This window comes from Amblyomma americanum, chromosome 6 (assembly GCF_052857255.1).
Source record: "Amblyomma americanum isolate KBUSLIRL-KWMA chromosome 6, ASM5285725v1, whole genome shotgun sequence".
NCBI lineage: Eukaryota > Metazoa > Arthropoda > Arachnida > Ixodida > Ixodidae > Amblyomma > Amblyomma americanum.
In genome coordinates, this window is record NC_135502.1 from 34,489,689 (window position 1) to 34,511,183 (window position 21,495).

Here is a 21,495-nt window from a genome sequence, read left to right on the forward strand (position 1 = left end):
TTCGCCAGGCAGGCGGTGTCATGTTGAGCAAGAACAAACGCATGACGCGCTCGAAGCAATAATGGTATGGCACTGAAATTGAATTTTTCTAAAACATGACTGGGCTGGATGTGGAAGCAAGAAGCGCGGGCCACCGCAACGATCAGTCCAGTGGTTGCGATATTGTGATTTTACCCGTAGGGTAGTATTTCAAAAATACAATTTTAGCTTAGCACAATACACATTCCTCTACCGTGAACATTTTCCACAGAGAGCTATTTGCTCATGCACAGATCGCCCCAAGGAACACACCTGCCACTACGCAGACGCCGCTGGGTCCTCGCTGAAGTTGATCGCGGTAAACCATCGCACTGTACTAAAGCTCTGTAATAACTCAATTTGATTGCTGTTTAACATGTCGTTCTTTTCAAAGATGGTTACTGAGAATGGCAAAAGATGGCACACGGTGATGCGTCATTTTTTGTGTATGTCGCACCATTGAAAAATCCGGGAAAAAAAAGCCTTATACGTAGGAAAATGTCGTATGTGTCTGTGCCACATGCTCACTTTTCTGCATCAGAAGGCACTTTTGGCTGCTCCAAAGTGAGTTCATCCAATTGGATCACTTTCAGTTGCATGCTTATGAGGAAGTTCCCTACAGTAAAATTTCTTGAAAGTACATGACAAAAACTGTACATCACATAAAACTTAACTTGCTGTGAACTTAACTTAACTGTGAACTTGCTTTACATAAAACTAAATGGCATATTTGGAATTTGCACACAAAAGTACAAGCTCCTTGATTATTTTATAATTGTGACTTCATTAATGAAAAAAATTTCACGGGACAATTATGAGTGCAAAATTGAACATTTGAGCACTAGCTGTGGTGTGACAGCAAAAGAAGCCAGACCTGGTGTCTCTTGTGCCCATCCTCGTGCGGTGGGGCATTTCGAACCAACCACTCCCAAGCCACCCATCTCCTCCTACCTTCCTCCTCCTGTTCCCTAAAGTCCAGAGGGGGACGTCCCTCTCACTGCGAGAAACTGAGGGACGAGCTAATAAGAGCTTGCGCTCTTAACATTTTTAGTCCATGAGCCTCTTCTCTTTAACTGGACAGTATTTAAACCTTGAACACTCACTGCTGCCATTTTTTTTTTTTTTGATGTTGAGTTGGACGACCTTCTCTGGGCACTCTCCAGCATGTGTTGTTGTGTTGATAATCAATCCGGCTTTTTTTTTTTGTCCAGTGTTGGAGATGGTTGGCCCTGTGGAGCCCATAGACGACCTCGAGAAAAAACTAGCTGAGCAAGACAAGGAACTACAAAGACTGACTGCTGCCCTGGTGTGTGCCATTCACATTCACTTCCTCATCTCACCTGGCTTTTTTTTCTGTTTCTGCTTGAAGGGAACGTGTCTTTCGGTACCCTCCGCACACTGTCTTCCTGTGTGTTTTTTTATATTATCTCTAGATTTAATGCTTCAGTGACCTAGCTGTACTGCACAATTGGTGCAATCTATTTTTTCATTAGTTACCGCAAATTAGTTGTCAAGAAATGTCTTCGTCTTTGCTGATCCATATTGCCAAGTCTGCGCTAAGAAAATAGGGGCCGTATCTTTCCCTGTGCATCATCACCTTGTTTTCAGCAAATTCAGCGAACATGCTGGCTCTGATTCTGCCATGCAGGGCAGAAGGGAACCAGCATAAATGTTGAGCTGTGTTGCGAAAATAACTGGCTATTTTCGTCTGTGACTACCTGCTGCTGAATGGAGGCTGGCCCTGAAGTCACCAGTAGCTGGCAATTTTTTTGGACTAGAATAGATGTCAGCAATACTATGGAGATCATTTCTTCAACCGAAAGTTAGTTAGTTTTTCAGACATAACAGCTGTGAATGGGCATCGCTGTCACAACCAACTGGCTGTTTGGTGGTGTGAAAGAAAGGCACTCGAACCAGGGCTCATCATCATGTTGAAAACGGGACAGTGGCTGCGCCCGTCTATGGCAGGCATCACCCATGGTATGGGGTTGATGGGGGACGGTGGGGGATGGGGGTGCTCTCAATTACTCTTTTCTTACTGTGGGCCTGTCTTGGTTTTCATGATGGTTGCTGCCCTGGAAAGCAGACTGTCTTCACTTCTCGCAACACATAGAGCGGCACGGAGTACGCATTGCAGTGTGCTTGCTGCATCAGCTACAGCCGTGTTGCACAGTGTGGTATTGTTGACGTAAGATAGTGCAGACACAAAAACAAATACGTATTATATTGCTTGCTAATAGAACGCTGAAAAAGATGAAGTTTGTGATTTTTCAAGTCTGTTTTTTGCAGTCGAGAGATTTTTTTTGGTTCATGAATTCTTCAGACTGTTGATTATTTGGACCATTTTTCGGGTTCCAAACGAAGCCCAAAAAATTTGTCGGTGCATGTATTCCCGCCATGATCGCTTTGGCTGCAGAGTGTGAGATTGCAAATCAAAGCCCAACTGCAGTGGCTGCTTTTTGATGGAGGCCAAAAGGAAGACACCTGTTTCTGATGTCGGGTTGCCAATATTATTCTGGTGCTCACCACTATAGCAACTGTCTCCCTCCTTCTCTCCACCGTGGTGGCTCAGTAGTTATGTCGCTCAGCTGCTTACCTGAACAGCTTGGGTTTTATCCCGACCGTGGCGGTCACATTTTGATGGAGGCAGAATTCTAAACGCCCGTTTATTGTGCAATATTGGTCGAAAATTCCGAAGCCCTTCACTATGGCGTCCCTTATAGCCCGAGTCTTTTTGGGAGATTAAACCCCCCATAGAGCTTCACCATAAAGCTTCTTCAGTCCTCTCCTCCATTTCCTTCTCAAAGCAGTTCATGTTTGGCCCGAATTAGTTGCAATACCTTTTTTTTATGTTATTATTATTATTATTATCATCATCATCATCATCATCATCGTTGTTGTTACTATTATTGTTGCAAAATGGACGGATCGGTGTTTTGAAGCTATTTTTGTAATTTTTTTGCCAAATGTAATGAAACTATTCAGTCTTACACAGTTTTTGTGCTGATTTGAAACATGTAATTGCCTTTTCACTATGTCAGCTCTCAAGATATTGCGCGCTTATATTATGTTGCTTTAAGACACGATTATTAACATGTGGCTAGATAATATAATGTACAAAGAATCCAGTGTTGAAAGTACAGCTGGCTAAATGTTAGCAATCATGCCTGACGGCCCCCTTTTCTGTGCAGCTGTGCTTTACGATGAATCAAACCTGCAGAAAGCTCAATATTAATCACGGGCTTGGTGATCCTGTGCTTAGATTTTATCTTTTCGCAAGTTTGCTCCATCATAAGGTGCAGGAGCACAGAAAAAGCGGGTGTTTCGCACGATAGCTTGAGATTTGGCCGGCTGTACTTTCATATTAAGCCAATACAGTAGAACCTTGATGATGAGAATCTCACGGGATCATGAAAATACCTCATATCATCCGAAATCTATATAGCCCAAAAACAAACATCCATATGGGGAAGTATGGGAAATGCATTCACGCACTGCTGCTTACTGCTTGTGGTGTCTGCCGTGCAACTGGCTGTCATGACATCGGTGATCTATAGGTCGCGTACCGCCGCTCGGTGCTCGTGGTGCACACCTTGTGACTGTTGTCTGGCGATCACTGCGTCACGTGATGTGTACGCCGTGCGCCGCCGCTAAGTGCACAAGAAATGTCCTGTACTGTGGTGATGGTGTGGTGTGGTGGTCGTGGTGGTGGTGGTGTGGTGTACTGTGTGGTGATGATCACAGCATTTACATTGTGAGAACAGCGCTTGGTGCTCATGGGTGCAGCCGTGGCTCCCGCATTCTATCATCTGTATTGGCACGGGAGAGCGTTCAGAACGTCCGAAATTCTGCCCATTGTACACAGTGCAATTTGGCCAGATAATTTTACAAATTCGTATCAGTTGGGATTCTACTGTGTTATTTTACAGCATTTTGAATTCCAGTGTTGGTAGGTCTGACAGAGTTGACAAGAGCTGATGTTTTCTAAAATTTTTGTAATTTGATCCCTGTACCCCCCTGAATCATTTAGCAGCATGCTGCAACAAAAATTATTGCAGTCTTCCCTATATGCCTAGCTATCCTCATTGTAAACCTAAAGACAGTAAAAAATTTGTGTTCTAAATTAAGTCACAACAGTGAGATGAGGGATGAAATGGAATTATAAATTGGAATTACAGCTAAAATTTGATCCAATAAATGAAAGTTCATGACTTGTAGAAGGTTGTCTGTAGATTTCAAAAATGTTATTTCCAAAAATAACTTTTTCGCAATTTTACAGCCCCAAGGATTCCTGGCTTTAGGGCCTGAGGTTCAGTTTACATCAGTGCTGAGGTTCAATTTACATAATTTATTTGCAGTTACTGTGACAGTTCATATTGTAGTCGTGGAACTTTCATTGCGACTTTTCATGGAACAGTGAACTGAGTTGCTGGCTGTAGCCGTCTGGTTCATGTTTTCTTGCAGGAACTCCATGAAATGCGCAAGGCAGACCTGCAGATGAAAAAGAAGAAAATTGAGAACTACAACACCTACTTCAAAGAAATGGCTGCCCACTGTGAAGCCAGGAGTGCGGAGGTGGCCAAGAACGAGGAGAGACTGGTTGCTCTCAGTGCGTTCACTTTTAGTTCTTCATAGAACTGAGACGGGGTTCTTGCTGAATAGCCAGCAACTCAATATTTTCATGTTTGAACAAGCTTGTGTTCACATTTAATTTTAATAGCTCTGTTTTAATTTTGCCCCCTTGATTGGTTGACCTGTAGTGCTTTCAGTGCATTACCAAGCTGCTTAATTTTAATGTCACTTTCATTTTATTTTAACACTTTATACTTTCCTGCACTGTATCTGTGGGAAATAAAAAAAAATAGACAATATGCTTGCAATTGGGTAAGGACTTTTATAATGCAACAAACTAGTGCAGTATGCAACAGAACAGCTAAAGAGATCACTTTGCTAACAGTTTCCAGGTGTGGGCTACTTTATGGTCCTTTATGCAGTGGCCTGACAAGTTGACTGCTGTAGCTTCACAGCTTGCAGGGAGGTGTGTAGAGTAGTGGAGTAATGCATTAAAACTAGAGTTGGGTAAATATTGGAATTTTTTCATATGGATCAGATGCAAACACAAAGAAAAGTGCCTTTGAATATTGAATCAGATGTCAAGTATGTGTTCAGTATGAAAAAAATTCAGAAAAAGATAAGTAGGTAAACGTTTGTTTGTTTTTTCTGTCAGGCTATGGTTTTTGCAAAAGCAGTAAACAAGTCTAGACTGACTCAGCACTATAACAAAAAAAAAATGTGCACAGAAATATATACTGCTTAATTAGACAGCATAACAATGTGCAACCTGTACTGTGGTCATGGAAAATGAGTAACAAAAAAGTACATTAATGGTGCATGACCGGCAACTAAAAATAACACGATGGGTAGTGAAACCTCATTGATTTGCACTTCAAGGGACCAAAAGAAATGCCTCAATTTTCCAAGGGTCGAATTATTAAATGCCTCCCACCTGGGAAGAAAGGATGGCTGGCGGTTTAGCATTGCTAAGCACGAAATATTGTGTGGACACCATGGCCACATACCTCAAAATGTCCCCTGACCCAAGGAGCCAGTTATGCGCCTTTCCTTTACTCATAATCAATGTAGTCTAATTGAGGAAAGGAAAGGCTCATAACTGCCTCTGTTGGTAGCTGTACTACACCTCCCACTCACAGCGCGATTGAGGTGTCCAGCGATCCAGTTACACTTGCTACTCGGAGGCTTCACACAGATGTACACTGCTGAAACCCGGGGAGTGTGGCTAGAACTACTTTTGCACGAAAACTGCTGAAAATTTGAAAATGCGGTGAAGCCTCATGTGGAGGCTACTTTGCACGAACAGCGAAAAGTCTGTGATGAGCACAAAGTTCCAGCGTGCTGGAAGGGCAGAGCAAACACAAGCAAGAGGAACGCGTATTGGCGTCGTAATGGGGAGAGGGCTTCTAAAAAAATGAGCTGTGGTTTAAACTTTGGTTAACCCTGGTGAGAAGCAAAAACTTCCTTTGCGTGGTGACGTTCACAAATGCCACACACACTGCCGAACGGATTGTCCGTAAAGCGTCGATGAAATGCCTGATGCCCGATGGGGCAGTTGCCACCTGCCATGTGACTGCACTGACGCTGCCCTCTTGAAAACCTAGCAATGTGAAGGTTTCGCTTCAAAAGAAATGCCCAGCGGCGCTGCAGCCAGTGTCTGAAATTGGTGTGTAGATGGGTTCAGACTGCTCGCGAATGTACAGACTGGCAAGGAAGCTCAGAAACCGAAACTACACGGTTAGGCCATTTTTCTGGCCTGGCGACATAGGGGCTCTACTTTCGTCGTCATGCCTGCAGTTACACACGTCAGTGGTCTGCCGGTTGCAACACACCATGGAATAGGTAGGATTTTTACACAATCACTTGCCCTGCCGGCTGCACCTTGACTCAGGCCACCTTTGCGGGCCCCATGCGAAATCCCACAAGCGGGTTTTTCCACCTATCATAACCGAACCTAAACTGAAACGAGGCGGCTGGGCTCATGCTGGAAGATTTGTAAAGGCGGTAGAACGAACCACGTATGTGGACGTTGTGCATGCAACACATTATGGGAAAATAAAAAATAAATAAAAATTCTCTTTCGCGTTTATTGTTCCAAGCGGGTGGTCCGCCATCTTTTTTTTTTTTGATGAAGGGTGGACCTATGAGAAGCTGACTTGCAAAATTTCTTACGAGGTCCAAGCCTATTGGAGTCCAAATGTGATCTGTTCATGCCATAGAAGACTGGGAAGAAAGCACAGAGGGTGCCTTTGTATTGTTTCCCTCACACTTTATTATTTGATCTTCGGATAATTTTCCCATGTATTGTGGTTTTGGCACGGTTGGATTCATGAGTTGGCACTTCATTTGATCAGCCGCCATGGTGGCTCAGTCATTACAGTGCTCGGCTGCTGACCCGAAGGACGCGGGTTCAGTACCGGCTGCGGCAGTCACGTTTTGATGGAGCAAAATGCTAGAGGCCTGTGTGCTGTGCGATGTTGGTACACGTTTAAGAACCCCAGGTGTTCGAAATTTCTGGAGTCCTCGACTACGGCATCCCCGTCATAACTTGAGTCGCTTTGGGACGGTAAACCCCATAAACAGACATTATTTGATCACTGCCGTATATTTGGAAATATTCAAATTTTCGAATCTTTGGAAATTCTTGTATGTTGATTTTTCAAATTGAATACGAACCGAATAACAAAATTTTCTATTCATATTCGAAATTTTGAATATTCGCAAACTCCTACACAAAATGCAGAACTGCGCTACTTAATCCAACGGTACCATCTCCCTGTGCCCTTGTCTTTCATCATTTGTTGCTATCCTCACTACCAGTAGCTTATCTTATCAACAGCTAACTAGTTATGGTGTGTGTGTGTGTTAAAGAATACTGGCCATTTATAATTAAAACCGAATTTTGAAAATTTAGTTTGGTGTACCTTTATCTCTCTTTTTTAACTTTAAACCGAAGAGTCCAAGCCATAGTTATAACACAGGTCAGTCTGCCCAATCTAAACACACATCTGCAGCTTAATGGTACCTGGTAAAACTTGACAAAAGGCACTTGCTAACCTAAAGTTGCAGACGTGTCTACATAGGGCAGGCCAGCTGGCGTTATGTATATCTGTTAAAATTATTGTATTGGTACTTGCAGGTGTGCACTATGCAGCTGCGAGAAGCATTCAGAACTGATGCCATTTGGCCAACTCGTGCGTCATGGTAGATGGGCCTATTAAGCAACGCTGCTTAATTAAGGCCCTTTTTCCTCTCCTTCAAGAGATGGCTATTTTTGCAGACATTTGGTCAATTTTTTCTTTACTTTTTTTTTGTTCAGAAAAGTATGCCTGTTGTGTCTTCATCCAATCAAATCTGCTCTTTGTGAGGGTTGTGGGGGGCCAAGAATCAGCAAAGAATTGCAGATAAATGTCTAAAGTGTGCCCTGAATCAATGGTAGCACTGCCTCGACACATGGCTTTGGAACGTGGTATTGAAAGCCTACACTTTTCGTCCCCTCATAACCTCCCCATCCTTGCAGCTGAGTTTAAGTGGGTCAAGTGCTGCTATGCTTTTTCCCTTCATTCTTTCTCCACAAACAACCTCACTGCTCTTTTTGTTTTACTGGGGCGCCGCTTCGACAACTAGCACTGTAAAATCAACATAGTTGCTTCTATATCCCTACTGCACACTCCTGAGTAACGAAGCCTCTCCAGTACGAGAGTGTCTGAGGCATGCTGCAACGCACTGCATGGGTTGGCAGTGTTATCTCCTAGCACCTCTCATAAAGGCTGCGCGTGCACAGTAGGTTCAGCGAGTTCAGAAGAGCGTGTGCATTGCTCCACAGATGCCGAGAAGCAGTTGCTAAAGGAGCAGCTGGCTGAGGCACAGGCCCTGCAGCAAGAGCAACGCCTCCGCCAGGAAGACGAGGAGACGTTGCAGGAACGTGATCAGCGGCTCCAGCAGGACATCACCTCCGCACGTTCACAGCTCGAGGCACTCAAGGGACAGTATCAGCTGAGCAACATAGAGTGGTACAATGCCAGTGAAATGGTGCGTTTGTGCAGGTGTTATTTCCTGGTTTGTGAATTTCGAAAGTGGCACTCGAGCTATTTTTCTGTCTATGCTAATGCTTGTGCAGTTGTCAAATACTCACTGTGGCCCACAGTAATGTATCTGTATTGTATTCTGTGCCACACAATGCAATCTAGTATGATGAGCTACAAGTAAACGGGCTTCTCTACAGTTTGGTTTAGCTCCTGAATTTTTCTGACTTGGAGCAGTTGACGACATTGCACAAGTATGACATTTGCACACTTTTGTAATGTACACCCGGCATCAAAAGTTTACAGGGCACATGAGTCGCGCAAAAAGCTACTTTTGCGCCTGCCACTAGATGTACCCTGAAATGAAAACCTGCGGCATGTGGTTTAGGATGGGAACTGCCCAGGGCCGCTGTTATTTCCAGGCTGTCTGCAAGGGCTACATGGCATGAGCTACTAATTGCTGAAAAATTTTCACACCTATGCTCTATAACTTTGACTCTATATAGGGCCCTTTGTTTTCAGGTAAAACCTGATTTACCCGATTCTTGCACCCTACAAACATTTCTTAAAAATTGGGTCAAACCTGATTTCTACACAAAAATGCACCTTGTTGAAAACGTGCTCGACTTTAGAAGGTAGCTCTTCATGGCAGACAGGCCTGGTTCCCATGAGTCTCAAAGATGCCTTCAGTGTGGCTCAAAGAGCAGAGCTATTGAAATGGTACAATTATTTTTCGTCTCCCTATGAGTCACCACCCACCTCGGGTTTCTATGAAAATCGTATGGAACGCGCGATCGGCAGATTCCTGCCGATCCTCCCGCTGGCTAGAAGAAAGGTCATTCATAATTGATGCCGAATGCATGCCCATTTTCGGACGTAGCATACGCAAGCACAGCTCTTTTCATATAAAAGAGCACAGCAACGGTGGTACTGATCGCAATTTCTGCTTTTTTCATGTTTTTCTGTGCTCTTTATTACGTTTTTTTTTCTTTTGGAAATATAATTCGAAAAAAAGAACCCTGAATTTTGTGGTAATTTCTAAAAAGCTCGATTTCTCGCCTAATATGAACTCTTCAAATAAAGCCCGATTTTTACGCCCCTATTTTGAAACCCACCCCCCCCTGAAAACAAAGGGCCCTGTATATAAACTCTCAGTTCTTTAACCAATGGATTCGCATTAATTGCATGTCGTCTGCTGACCCATTCATGGTGCAGCTTCGTCAGGAGCAGACGAAAGCTCAGGAGCGCTTCAAGAGGTGTGCTTCCCACCTGAGCGATGTAATTCCACGGGCTGTGCTGGACGACTTTGACCTGCGCCCTATAGAGGATGCACGATCCCTGCATAGGCATCAGGTCACGAACGCTGCCGCCACCGCGGAGGTGTTCAGACTGCTTGACGAAGCCAAGGAGAAGCTGCTGGGCTGCATCCGCCAGGACAAAGAACTCTGCGAGCAGGTACAGTGGCAGTAATGGTATCTGTGTTGGAACTTCTCGCACACCGTTCCCACCAAACTTACTGTTCTTCTCTGGTGGCCATGGTGTTTTTAGTTCTGACAGTCTCACCGCTATTCTTTTTAGCTTGAGGCAGCATTAAGGCAGAGGCAGTCTGACCGTGATGTGGTTTGTAGTAGAGTCTTTTGTCTGTTGGTGCCCTTCCTTGTACACTTGTTCTCGAAGAATATTGCCGAAAAACATTTTACCATTTTTTCTTTTCGGTACATAAACCTACGACAGTTCTGGATACACTTCGTGCCAATAAGGAAGGTTCCACGCTCGTGGCTGGCTTGTATATTTTTTATGCCTGTAGTCTGCACGCATAGGGCAACAATTGTAGTGTGATTGCACTTTCCAGCCGCGCCAGCGCAGCACTGATTGTTCAGCTGTTGCGGACCTGGAACTGCTATAGCACTATGTTAAGAGAAATCACTGGCATCTCGAAGAGCCCTGTCACGCAAGCGCAATCTTAAGCTTGAGGTGCATTGTGATGCATTAATGCATTTTCCAGCAATTTAAAAGCGTTGCACTAATACAGCTTCACTCTGCAGACATCACTCACTTCAAGGAGTAATGTCCCCTATTCAAGTTTGCGATACAAAAAGAAAAACATCTACAATTTGGAGTTGCAGGAAACCCATTGAAATGATGGGTCCATACTGTGCTTCCCCGCTCCGCTGCCTCACATACGACACTTCGTATTCCCCTGTGAACAAAAAAGTGGCCATTTGGTGGCGCGTCATGACAACCGATAGTGGAGGCATCTGGCGGACAGTTCTGTTTCCCAGTTGGCCTTTTAGGCTGCTTGGTGTACCATCAAAATAAAACAGGAGCCATTTGTATTGAGCGGAGTTATACCTTTCTTACCCTTTTCTTTACAGCCGAAGGGTAGAGTTTGCCTCATAAATGTCTTTTCTTCCCTTTATTTTCCACAGTATTCATTTGATGTGGAATCTTTGGAACGGGAGTTGAAGCTGAAGCAGGAACTCCTTTCCATGCGTGAATCTTACCACACAGAGCAGATGGCCGTAAGTATCAGTTGATCCTCCCGCGCAATTTCTATTACCATATTTACCCAATTCCAACATTCACTTTTTTTAGGAGAAAATAGGTCTTAAAATTGCATGTGCATTAGATTCAGGTACAAACTGGCTTGCAGTTTTTTTTTTTTTTTGGTCACGTAAATCGGGCTCACTTTAGAATTGGGGGCACGTTAGGCTCGGGTAAATTCAGCAGTTCACTTTCTCACACGCATTCCTAGTTGCACATCACTCAGTAGTTTCCTCAAATCCTTGCTATGTTTTTTTTTTTTTTCGCTAACACTGTGTTTAGTTCAATTTTAATATAAATAAGTTCAGAAATATACTGGCATTTGTTTCTTGGGGGGGGGGGGGGGGGGGGGGGGGGGGGGGGGGCATGCTGCTGCAAGAGCTGGGTGTTGTCTTTTTTAGAAACTGTTCATTGTGTTCACGCCAGAGGAAACTGCAAAAGGGTGACAGTTTTGAAGAACAGCCAACCAGAGGCAGAATAGGAAAATTGCATTTCTATGAATATGCAGCCCAGGAGGCTGCTGCTCGTGGCTGTTATTGCAGTTCCTGGCCTTTTCATGTAACAAGGAAAATTAAACAAAAAACAGCCCTCAAGATGGCCAAAACACACCCATCTGCTTACTTGTAATTGATTTCCAATAATCAGTTACAGTGCAGTCCACTTATAACGATATTGAGAAAACCAGAAAATCCGATTGTTATAATCGATTGTCGTTATGTCTCGACCAGCAAAAAAAAGCAAAAAGAACACACCCACATATCCCCCCGTGCATGTAGCCACCGCCACCGGAGCACCATCAAGGGCACATAGCGTCTTGGCGCTTTGCCAAGTCCGCCCAGCCAGCCACCCGCTCCATCAAAAGCTAAACACGTGGCGATGCGCACAGCATCTTGACGTGCTGCCAAGGTCTGCAGGTTGCGGACAGTGCAAAACAGGGAAACGTGCCAAGAAAAGCTAGCATTTAATAAAAAAAAGTAAATTCTCAACCGTCTCAAGCTCAAGAGTGGAGGGAGGGGAGGGGGTTCAGAAATATTGCCTGGCGCCTAGTCGGCGTTACTTTTTACTCGGTTCACGAATGCACAAATGGGCGGAAACTACGTTTGTGTAAGACAGCATTGCGCGGCGGCCACCAGGCAGGCTCCTCTCTCCAACGATTGTGACGATGATAGCACTTGTTTCCCAAGGCCGTAGGCAACGCTCCCCCACGGATTTAACCGCGTCCATCCATTCAGAGTTTTTATGTCATTCGCTTCAAAGTATTTTATTTTTTTATCAAACTTTGAGACAAATTTTGGTCGTGAACAACTTGGGGCGGCCAGAAAATTATTTCATCGATAACTGTATCGTTGTATACGGTTCAGTTTTACATAGGGGCAATGAGAGAACTGATAACTCTAAATAATTTGATCGTTATAAGCTATATATTGTTATATCTGGTATCATTATAAGTGGATTATACCATAGTTGTAGTTCATCATACAGGAGTGGGACTGTAATAATAATAATAATTGGTTTTTGGTGGAAAGGAAATGGCGCAGTATCTGTCTCATATATCGTTGGACACCGGGTCGTAAGGGAAGGGATAAAGGAGGGAGTGAAAGAAGAGAGGAACAAATAGGTCCGTAGTGGAGGGCTCCGGAATAATTTCGACCACCTGGGGATCTTTAACGTGCACTGACATCGCACAGCACACGGGCGCCTTAGCGTTTTTCCTCCATAAAAACGCAGCCGCCGCGGTCGGGTTCGAACCCGGGAACTCCGGATCAGTAGTCGAGCGCCCTAACCACTGAGCCACCGCGGCGGGGGGAGTGGGACTGTACAAAGTCGTTTTGGAGCAAGTGAAATCGTGTTTTGGAGCAATATGGCTAAGGCAAATTTGTATGCTGGAGCAGTTCGGCGAAGCCAGAATTGCGCTTATAGCTTCTTTGAGCAAACTAAATTTCATTTTTGAGCAATTTGAACCAAATAGACGATAACTGCTTGCGACACTCCATGCGACCACGGACGCATTGTCCTGCGCACCGGCCTGGTAGGAAGAAGGAAAGCCAATCTGGCATTAGTAAGCTGGAACAGGGTGAGTTTGGTGTAATACAAGCGCAGGCACATTCTTCCTTTACACCTACTAGGTATGCAATGTCTTTATGCTTGGCTGTTTTATTTTTTAGATTTTCATAGTTTCAGAGTGTTTTGTGGCTTCGAGCACATATGCCGGAAGGGCATTCAAAGTTTTGCTGCTCATTTTAAGAGAAATTTAAAAATTAGCCACAAAAACATTGAACAAAATTGTTGCTGAATCGTTAAGCGTCTGTAAGCATGTGTTCCCGCTTTTGCTGCTGCTTCTTTTAGGAGCAACGAGAGAAGGCTCGGGAATTGGATGAGCAGTATGCGGTGCTCTGCAAGCAGATATCCGACCTTCAGCAGAAGATCGACCAAGCACAGAGAAAGGCTATGCAAGAGGCCGAAAAACGGTTGGTGCCCCGCGAGAAAGTGCTGTTCGGGTCACAAATCGTGCTCTTTGAAAATGCGCTTCTTTGGTTGTGCGTTAGGAATGTAAAACATGGTTCTGCTTCTGGAGTATTGGAATAATAATAAGTTAAAAAAGTCCCTCACTTTTTATCATCTCTGAGCCACGAAAAAATGACAGCAGAAGCAGTGTTGCAGCTCTCATGAGACCACCTACCCACATCAACAGTTATTAGTTATGACATGCAACACTGGCACCATTGGCAGCACTGTTTACCCAACAGAAAGTTTGTCTTGCAGCTGTCATTGCTGTAAAATGCTCGCTTGTGTCTCCTCTCTTGTCTGTCCACATTTCAGGTCCGGTAAGGTCATTTTCAGTTAAGAAGCCAAAGCCACCACATTTCTTCTTGTGATGAGAGAACCTACTGCACATGCTTTCAGCAATTGAGTATTTCTCTAGACTAAGCTGGTCCATATGCTCTAATCACATAGGCTAGGAAAGGGTCTGTTGATTTCTCCGGAGCTGTATTTCTGAGGGCTGTACTGGAATGCCAAACCTCCTGGACAGTACATATCAGTGAAGCTGTGGCAGAATGAAACTGACTGTCAATTGCTGCTAAGTTTGCCCATAAATATTAAAAAGATCAAAAGCAAAAATTTTCTTGAGCATGGCATTCATCATTGCCCTATATAAAGCCAAGATGTTGCCAAGAACATGTTGCTTCCTGCACATTTCGCATGTTTTTACAGAGTGTTTTTTTGTGCTTTCACTGTATCTCATATGCCGCTGATTGTTATTTGTTTGAGTATATTTTATTTCTTCTTTCTATAGTGTTATGCGAGGCTGCAGTAGATGTGAAAGCAAATAAATCTCCCCCGCTTGTCCCCATCTCGGGAGCCTGTCCGAATTGACTATTGTGAGCCTAGCTTAACGTGAATCAAAGAGCCTATGATGCCATAAAATAACACGGGCATCAGTAGGGAGTCCTCTGGTAGTCAAAATCATCGAAAATAACCGGATTGAATTGGCGAGCTTTTACTGTAGTGGTTTAATAGCTACAGCCCTTGCTGCTTTATTTTTAGGAACTATGTTACTGTACCACTTCTTTTTTTTTATTATTACAGATTCAACACTTTGGTTCTCCAGGGCAGCCGACTAGAAAATAATGCCTATAAGTTCCACTTTTTTCTTTCTCGCATGCTAACCACCTAGTTTGGCTGAAGCTGAGCAGCGGTTGTCCAAGACTGTTGCACATCGAAAGGAGGCCATGGCAGCTAGTGACAAGGAGCTGGCAGAATTTGAGGCACTAGCAAGGGTAAGTATTGAGTAAATGCATGGAGTATTTATGGCAGACGTTGTAGGTTGCTGACACTGACAATTCCTTGATTGCACTGGCCGCATAGTATTCTGTATTTTGCATGAAGTCAGCAGCTGCCCTTCCAGCAACATTAAAGGAACAAGGAGGACGAATTGGCATGCAAAACGATACTTTCACTGAAAACTGAGCTTTTACCATATGTACACAAACCTAATGAGAGTTTTTGCCTCTGATCATTTTCTTAAAAATACAGCTTGTGTTGTGTTCGGAACCAAGGTATAAATATGGCTGAATATTTTTTTCGCTGCTCTGAAATGTAGCTACAGCAACCTTCACCGCCAGACTTGCAATGTTTTTAGGAGCAACAATCTTGCGATGACCTTGAAACAAAGCACACGGTGTGCATGGCTAAGGAGAAGGTGGCTATGGAAATGGAAAGGAGTGGTTGCAAGCAGCTCACAAAGGCTGAGTAAATCTGGGAAAGGAGAGAACGGCAAATGAGTGCCAGACTGAACAGAAGGAAACACTGCAGTGGCGCTAAGCCGTGCTTCCGTTAAGGGCAGCAGAAATTGCATCATCCCCCCCCCCCCCCCCAAATAAGGTCAGGAGTGGCAGCAACACGAAGAAGCAGCGACTCCACAGCTGCAGCGACTGCCAGCGCTTCATGAGAGGCAGCGTGCGGTAGCATGTCACAGGCTTTGCTGCACTTGATTGTATCGCGCGCATTTTTAGTGTTGCCTCTCGAATAACATTGACATTTCCATTCGTTTATATTTTTGCATGCCAATTCTCTTTTTTTAAGAAAGAATTGTAGTATTTTTTTTTTTCTGGGCTCTAACTTCTTCCCCATGTTATGTATAAATATGGTATATGCTACAAAAGGCCAAAAGTTAAAATACAAGTGTTAGCATCACCAGCCAATTTTGCAGTAACCAGCTTGCACTGGACAGTTATTTGAGCACAGATCCCAGATACTAGTAGTCTACGCTGCCATTCATTTAAAAACGGTGACCATTGTGCCCAGTCTGGTGTAGGTACTAAGAGCTTGAATTGAGCAGTTCAAGCAATAAATGCGTTTTTGCTTTACTAAATTTTTACTAAAGACAACTAGATGGAATTTTTCTCAGTGTCCCTTTAAGACTAAATGTAGGAAGTTTATGCTTTTTTTCTTCTCTTGGCTAGAATAAATACTTCATTTGCCACGTTTAAGTGGGAATAACAAAGTTTTGAAAATGGCCAGAACGTTTTAGTTTCGTTTATGGTTTTCATGCCGAGCTGTTCGGACTTCCATAGTTGGAAGTCGAGCACAGATTATTTTGTCGCATTAACCTGCGTTATATGACTACGGAGCTGGAGGCACTAACTTTGTGGTCGCAAAAAAGAACCAATCGTGCGTTATTGAGCTTTGCACTGTGTTGTTCAGGCTACAGGGTATGCATTCTTACTAGCTGCGAACGTCTTAATGACTTCTCCTGGTGAATCTGAAGGCTTCAAATTTGTATAGTTCTAACCATCTGGCGATGGCTGCATCACAGTAATGGGGTAATGAGCTGTGTAAATCTGAAAGTGTTTCTGTGTCCGCTCTTTGCTGTTGATCAGTTCACTTACTGCAGCGGGCTTTAGAGGAGATTGGCGGTCGAAGTGAGTTTTCAAAGCTTGGAAGTGCATGAGGCTCAACAGGAGTGGAGACATGTCTGTAGGTGGTCAAACTGATCCATCCGCGCAAAGCCCAGTGGGCAACCAGCTGCTGTCTTCATCGAAGTGCACATGCCCTATGTCTTGCTTTGCATGCATGAGTGCCAAGCTTTAAATTCTTTTGTTCACATAGCCCACATTATTACTGTGTCATCGTGAGCAACTGGAGCAATGAGATGCTGTCAGCTCTTGTCCAGGGACCCTGGCTAAAAAATGTGAACTCCGGCATATTTTTTTATTCCTGTGTTTTGCTGGGGAAATTGGAGTCCTCGGTCAGGATTACTGTTTTTTAATGAGTAGGAATATTGAGAGATCACATTATAGCTTGAGGTGTGTCGTATGTTTTCTTTTGGGGGGGGGGACTGTAGTGCGATTGCGATATACACATAAAACTTCTTAATATTTCAGGCCACCATCCAGGAGCACATAGACATTGTGAAGGAATGCCATGACAAAGTAATAGATGCCATTGAAGAGCTCCACAAGATTAAACTCTGAGCTTTACAATATTTTGTGCTTGTTTATTTATTCCTGTTTCCTTGGAGCATTGTGTTCTTTTCATAGCGATTAATACTGACTTGCGTAATATTCGTTTCTGCTGATGTACATCATGGTGATGCCTTGTTTATTCATTGTCAACTATTGTCAGTTATGAGAAACAGAAGGCCCTGACATTTCTCCCTGAGCAAGAAGCCTTCGGTTGGAAACCCATTTGGCTTTCATTTTTATCTATGAATGCATTCTGTACATAGGATTGCCCTCATGAAGCTGCTGCTATAAATATACCAGAGATATAGATGTCATCAGGAACATTCTGCTTTAAGGGCAAGTGAACAGGTTTTAGAATTCACAGAGGTTAAAAGGTTTGAATGTGTGAAATTTGCAAGGGAAGCATGCATAATTCTTTTGTGCTAGCATTTGAAATGGCGACGTAAGCAGTTTTAAGCATTAACGGCTTTCAGGTTGTTATGCAATGTACAGTGCCCAGTATGAGGCGCATGTCATATTGAGAAGGCAGTACATTTCTGAGGGAGGAACGCTTGCTCAAAACGAGAAATATGCCATTGAATATAAACCTCCCGGAGCATTGCTTCTGGCATTTGACGAAGCACAGAAATAGGTAGACGAAGACACCGGAAGTCTGAAACCTTAACCCTTTCAGGCACTTTGTACACAGCAAACTCTCCGCGTTTTCTTAGAGTGTTGCATGTAGTAGTTATTTCATTGTTTCTGTGGAGTTTAGCATCTTTCTTGTCGCAAATAAGTTGGTTTTTTGTGCTATAAAGCAAACACAGTAAATATTTCGCAAAACAGTGAGCTAAGTACCACGCTACCCGTCATAGTTATGCTGAAAAATTTTACCGGGAGTGAAATCATTGATTGTTTTTGCTCAATTTTGAGCATAATGTGCATCTTCGAAACAGTGATTCCACGATCCCTAGTGTGCTTACCTGACAAATCGGAGCACTTCGATTTTACGATTTCTAACTAATCTGACACTTTGTACGAAACTTACTCTCTCCTCTTTCATGCTGGAAGAACAAATTCCTTTTCTCGAGGCCTGAATAACTATTTAGGTGAAAAAATAATTGGTTTCAGTCAAAACAAAAAAAAAATGCTTCCTGATGGGGTTAATCAGCATGCCGTCATTATAGAGCTTCTCCACTCGCCAAAAAGCTGTGAGGAGCGTGTGTGTATCACTGCAGCTTTAATTTGTGATTACATCACTGTTTTAAATGCTAGCACAAATAAAAATTAGCAATGCTATACGTACAGGCTTCATGCATTTGGATCATTAAATCTCTTCCAGTTCTCTAATTCAGCTTCCCTTTAAGCACAGTAACCCTTTCTTCAGGAGAATGAGGGGGCTGGCGCAGTATTTATGCAACATTGGGCTCGTGCCCTGTGTGGCAAGGAAAAAAAGCATTTACTGTTGTGTAGAAGGCTAAAATGAGAAGAGTGGTTGACTGCAGACACTGTACAGTATTTTTGATACATTTGTCTTTAAGAAGGTTTAATAAAAGTTTCTGCAAACGTCTTCTTGTATGTGTTTCTCATTCCTCGTTTTGCAACCTTTTATTTCGATCCCCATTGTGAAGCTGGACAACTGGTGAGCTGAAAAGAGCTACAGTTTACCATTATTTCATCTTAGTGTATTGTATGCGTTTCCTACTTTTTTCTTGATTGAGATAATTACATATATTGCAGTTTTCCCAGTTGAAAAAGTCCATTGGTTGCAGTTGAAATTCTAACTGGTATTAAATGGAACCAATTGGAGTTATATGGGTTCCAACTGGTAGCAGCTTGTCCAACTGGCCTTGCCAAGTGGTATTAACTGGAACCAATTGGAGTTACTGGGTTCCAATTGGCTGCAGTTGGTCCAACTGGATAAATTCAATTGTTTCTTGAGATTCCAATAGGTTTCAGGTGGTCGATGCCCTAGTAAACAAATTGGCTGCCAATTAGGCTCCAATTATAATAATTGGTTTTGGGGGGGGAAGGAAATGGTGCAGTATGTCTCGTATATCGTTGGACACCTGAACTGCGCCATAAGGGAAGGGTAAAGGAGGGAGTGAAAGAAGAAAGGAAGAGATGCCGTAGTGGAGGGCTCCGCAATAATTTCGACCACCTGGGGATCTTTAACGTGCCCTGACATCGCACAGCACACGGGCGCCTTAGCGTTTTTCCTCCATAAAAACGCAGCCGCCGCGGCCGGGTTATAAAAGTCACAGTTGTTCTTTCAAGCAATTCGAAGCACCAACTCCACATGGAATGCCTTGAGCATTGCAAAAAAATTAATGTGTAATCCAGGATATAACAAGCAAACCAGTGGCCCACCAAGCCGGTTGTGCACCTTTTCTTTCCTGAAAATGAAGTCTTTGCAAAGTTGTCAATGCCAATGAACTCTATGAACCCTGTTGGCTGACTTGCTTGGTTTGGCTTTTGAGGAAAGGAAATGGCGTAGTAACCATCTCCGATAGCTCGGCGGGCACCCGAACCCACCGTAAAGGGAGGGAGAGAAAACTGAAAATCGAAAGTTTGATTTTGAGGAAAGGCGCTGCGCAGCGGCGGAACACCTGTGGCTCAGTGCTACAAGTGGCGCATGCGCACTAGTGACTAGGGAGCGAGAAACTGCGCCGTGCGTGACGTCACTCGGCCCCGCCGCGGTGGCTCAGTGGTTAGGGCGCTCGGCTACTGATCCGGAGTTCCCGGGTTCGAGCCCGACCGCGGCGGCTGCGTTTTTATGGAGGAAAAACGCTAAGGCGCCCGTGTGCTGTGCGATGTCGGTGCACGTTAAAGATCCCCAGGTGGTCGAAATTATTCCGGAGCCCTCCACTACGGCACCTCTTTCTTCATTTCTTCTTTCACTCCCTCCTTTATCCCTTCCCTTACGGCGCGGTTCAGGTGTCCAACGATATATGAGACAGATACTGCGCCATTTCCTTTCCCCCCCAAAAAACCAATTATTATTATTATTGACGTCACTCGTGCTCCGACATATGTCGGCTCACGCGAAGCGCGGTGTTGACTAGCGTAGTGAAGCTTTTCGCTCCAAAAAAAAAAAAACATTTGGAAGGTTCACACCATGCGCAAAACGATCGCTGTACCGCCTGTTGGCAAGCCCGCGAAGCGTGAGCGGGCCGCGTCTGCCGCTTTCCCCGTCCGTTTAAGCGCGCTTTCGCGATGCGCTTGTGTTTTGATAGCTTACATCGTGTCGATTAATGCTTTTTTAATTTTTAATTGGTTCTTGGGGAAAATAAAAATGGCGCAGTATCTGTCTCATACATCGTTGGACACCTGAACCGCGCCGTAAGGGAAGAGATAAAGGCGGGAGTGAAAGAAGAAAGGAAGAAGAGGTGCCGTAGTGGATTTAGTTTATGGGAGTTTTAACGTCCCAAAGCGACTCAGGCTATGAGGGACGCCGCAGCAGTCCGAAATAATTTCGACCACCTGGGGATCTTTAACGTGCACTGACATCGCACAGCACACGGGAGCCTTAGCGTTTTTCCTCCATAAAAACGCAGCCGCCGCGGTCGGGTTCGAACCCGGGAACTCCGGATCAGTAGTCGAGCGCCCTAACCACTGAGCCACCGCGGCGGGTTTAATGCTTAATCGCGAATCTGTTTTCATGCAAGTCTTTGGCGACGTAAAGGAACGTACTTCTGTGCAGCTGGCTGCTGGAAAACTTAAAATTATCCTGGTACGTGCCCTTAATTGTGTCCTCTCCGCACCTTCGCTCGACCGACAGCGGTATCATCGTGGCTGTTCGACGAGAAAAATAAATGTTTGCGTCAATTTGCACGCGGGAGCGTTTATCGCCTTTCTTGTATTTCTGTCTACCTCCACATTCAGTGCTCGATTTCACGCGTAGTCGCCTTGTATATGGCTCGCTAGGTGCAAAATGGGCTTGTATATTGTTTGCAAGTGCTAGTGTTCCTGTATATGCTCCCTGCGGGAGCATATACAAGCGTACGCGTGCACCCTTTAAATGCAAATTTACATAAAAAAGAAATGGTTAGCTTTGGTCATTTGGGCATCGTTTCAGCGATATGCCTTTGTTGTATAATCTCAATTAATCGCTTTCCCCGAGAAGATCATCCATTCGCTCCACGCTTGTAACAATGAGAGCACTTCAAATATGCGTGTGGCATGCCAATTGATGGAATAGAATTCATTCGTCAGGGGGTCAATTCCTGTTCCTTAATTGTTAACATGAAGGCTGATCGTACGTACTATTGGTGCACGTGAAAGCGAGGCAGGTTACAAATAGCTGAAATACGTAAATATTCCTTCAAGCCAACGTGAAAGCTATATATAGCTTATTTCCTTTTAGTTCAGCAACAAATACATAGTTACCA

The 21,495-nt window shown here is 44.1% G+C and overlaps 1 protein-coding gene across 2 annotated transcripts in view; it reads left to right on the forward strand.

Moving 5' to 3' along the window:
• The window catches only part of LOC144136583 (uncharacterized), a 37,750-nt gene extending 19,076 nt beyond the window's left edge, over positions 1-18,674 (forward strand). For both annotated transcript variants that reach the window (XM_077669040.1, XM_077669041.1), the window contains exons 8-15: positions 1,230-1,324; positions 4,483-4,627; positions 8,417-8,622; positions 9,831-10,070; positions 11,045-11,137; positions 13,506-13,627; positions 14,836-14,938; positions 17,045-18,674. In XM_077669040.1, the coding sequence (XP_077525166.1) occupies positions 1,230-1,324; positions 4,483-4,627; positions 8,417-8,622; positions 9,831-10,070; positions 11,045-11,137; positions 13,506-13,627; positions 14,836-14,938; positions 17,045-17,134 (1,094 nt within the window). In that variant the 3' untranslated portion in view covers positions 17,135-18,674. The remainder of the gene's footprint in view (positions 1-1,229; positions 1,325-4,482; positions 4,628-8,416; positions 8,623-9,830; positions 10,071-11,044; positions 11,138-13,505; positions 13,628-14,835; positions 14,939-17,044) is intronic.
• The last annotated feature ends 2,821 nt before the right edge of the window (positions 18,675-21,495 follow it).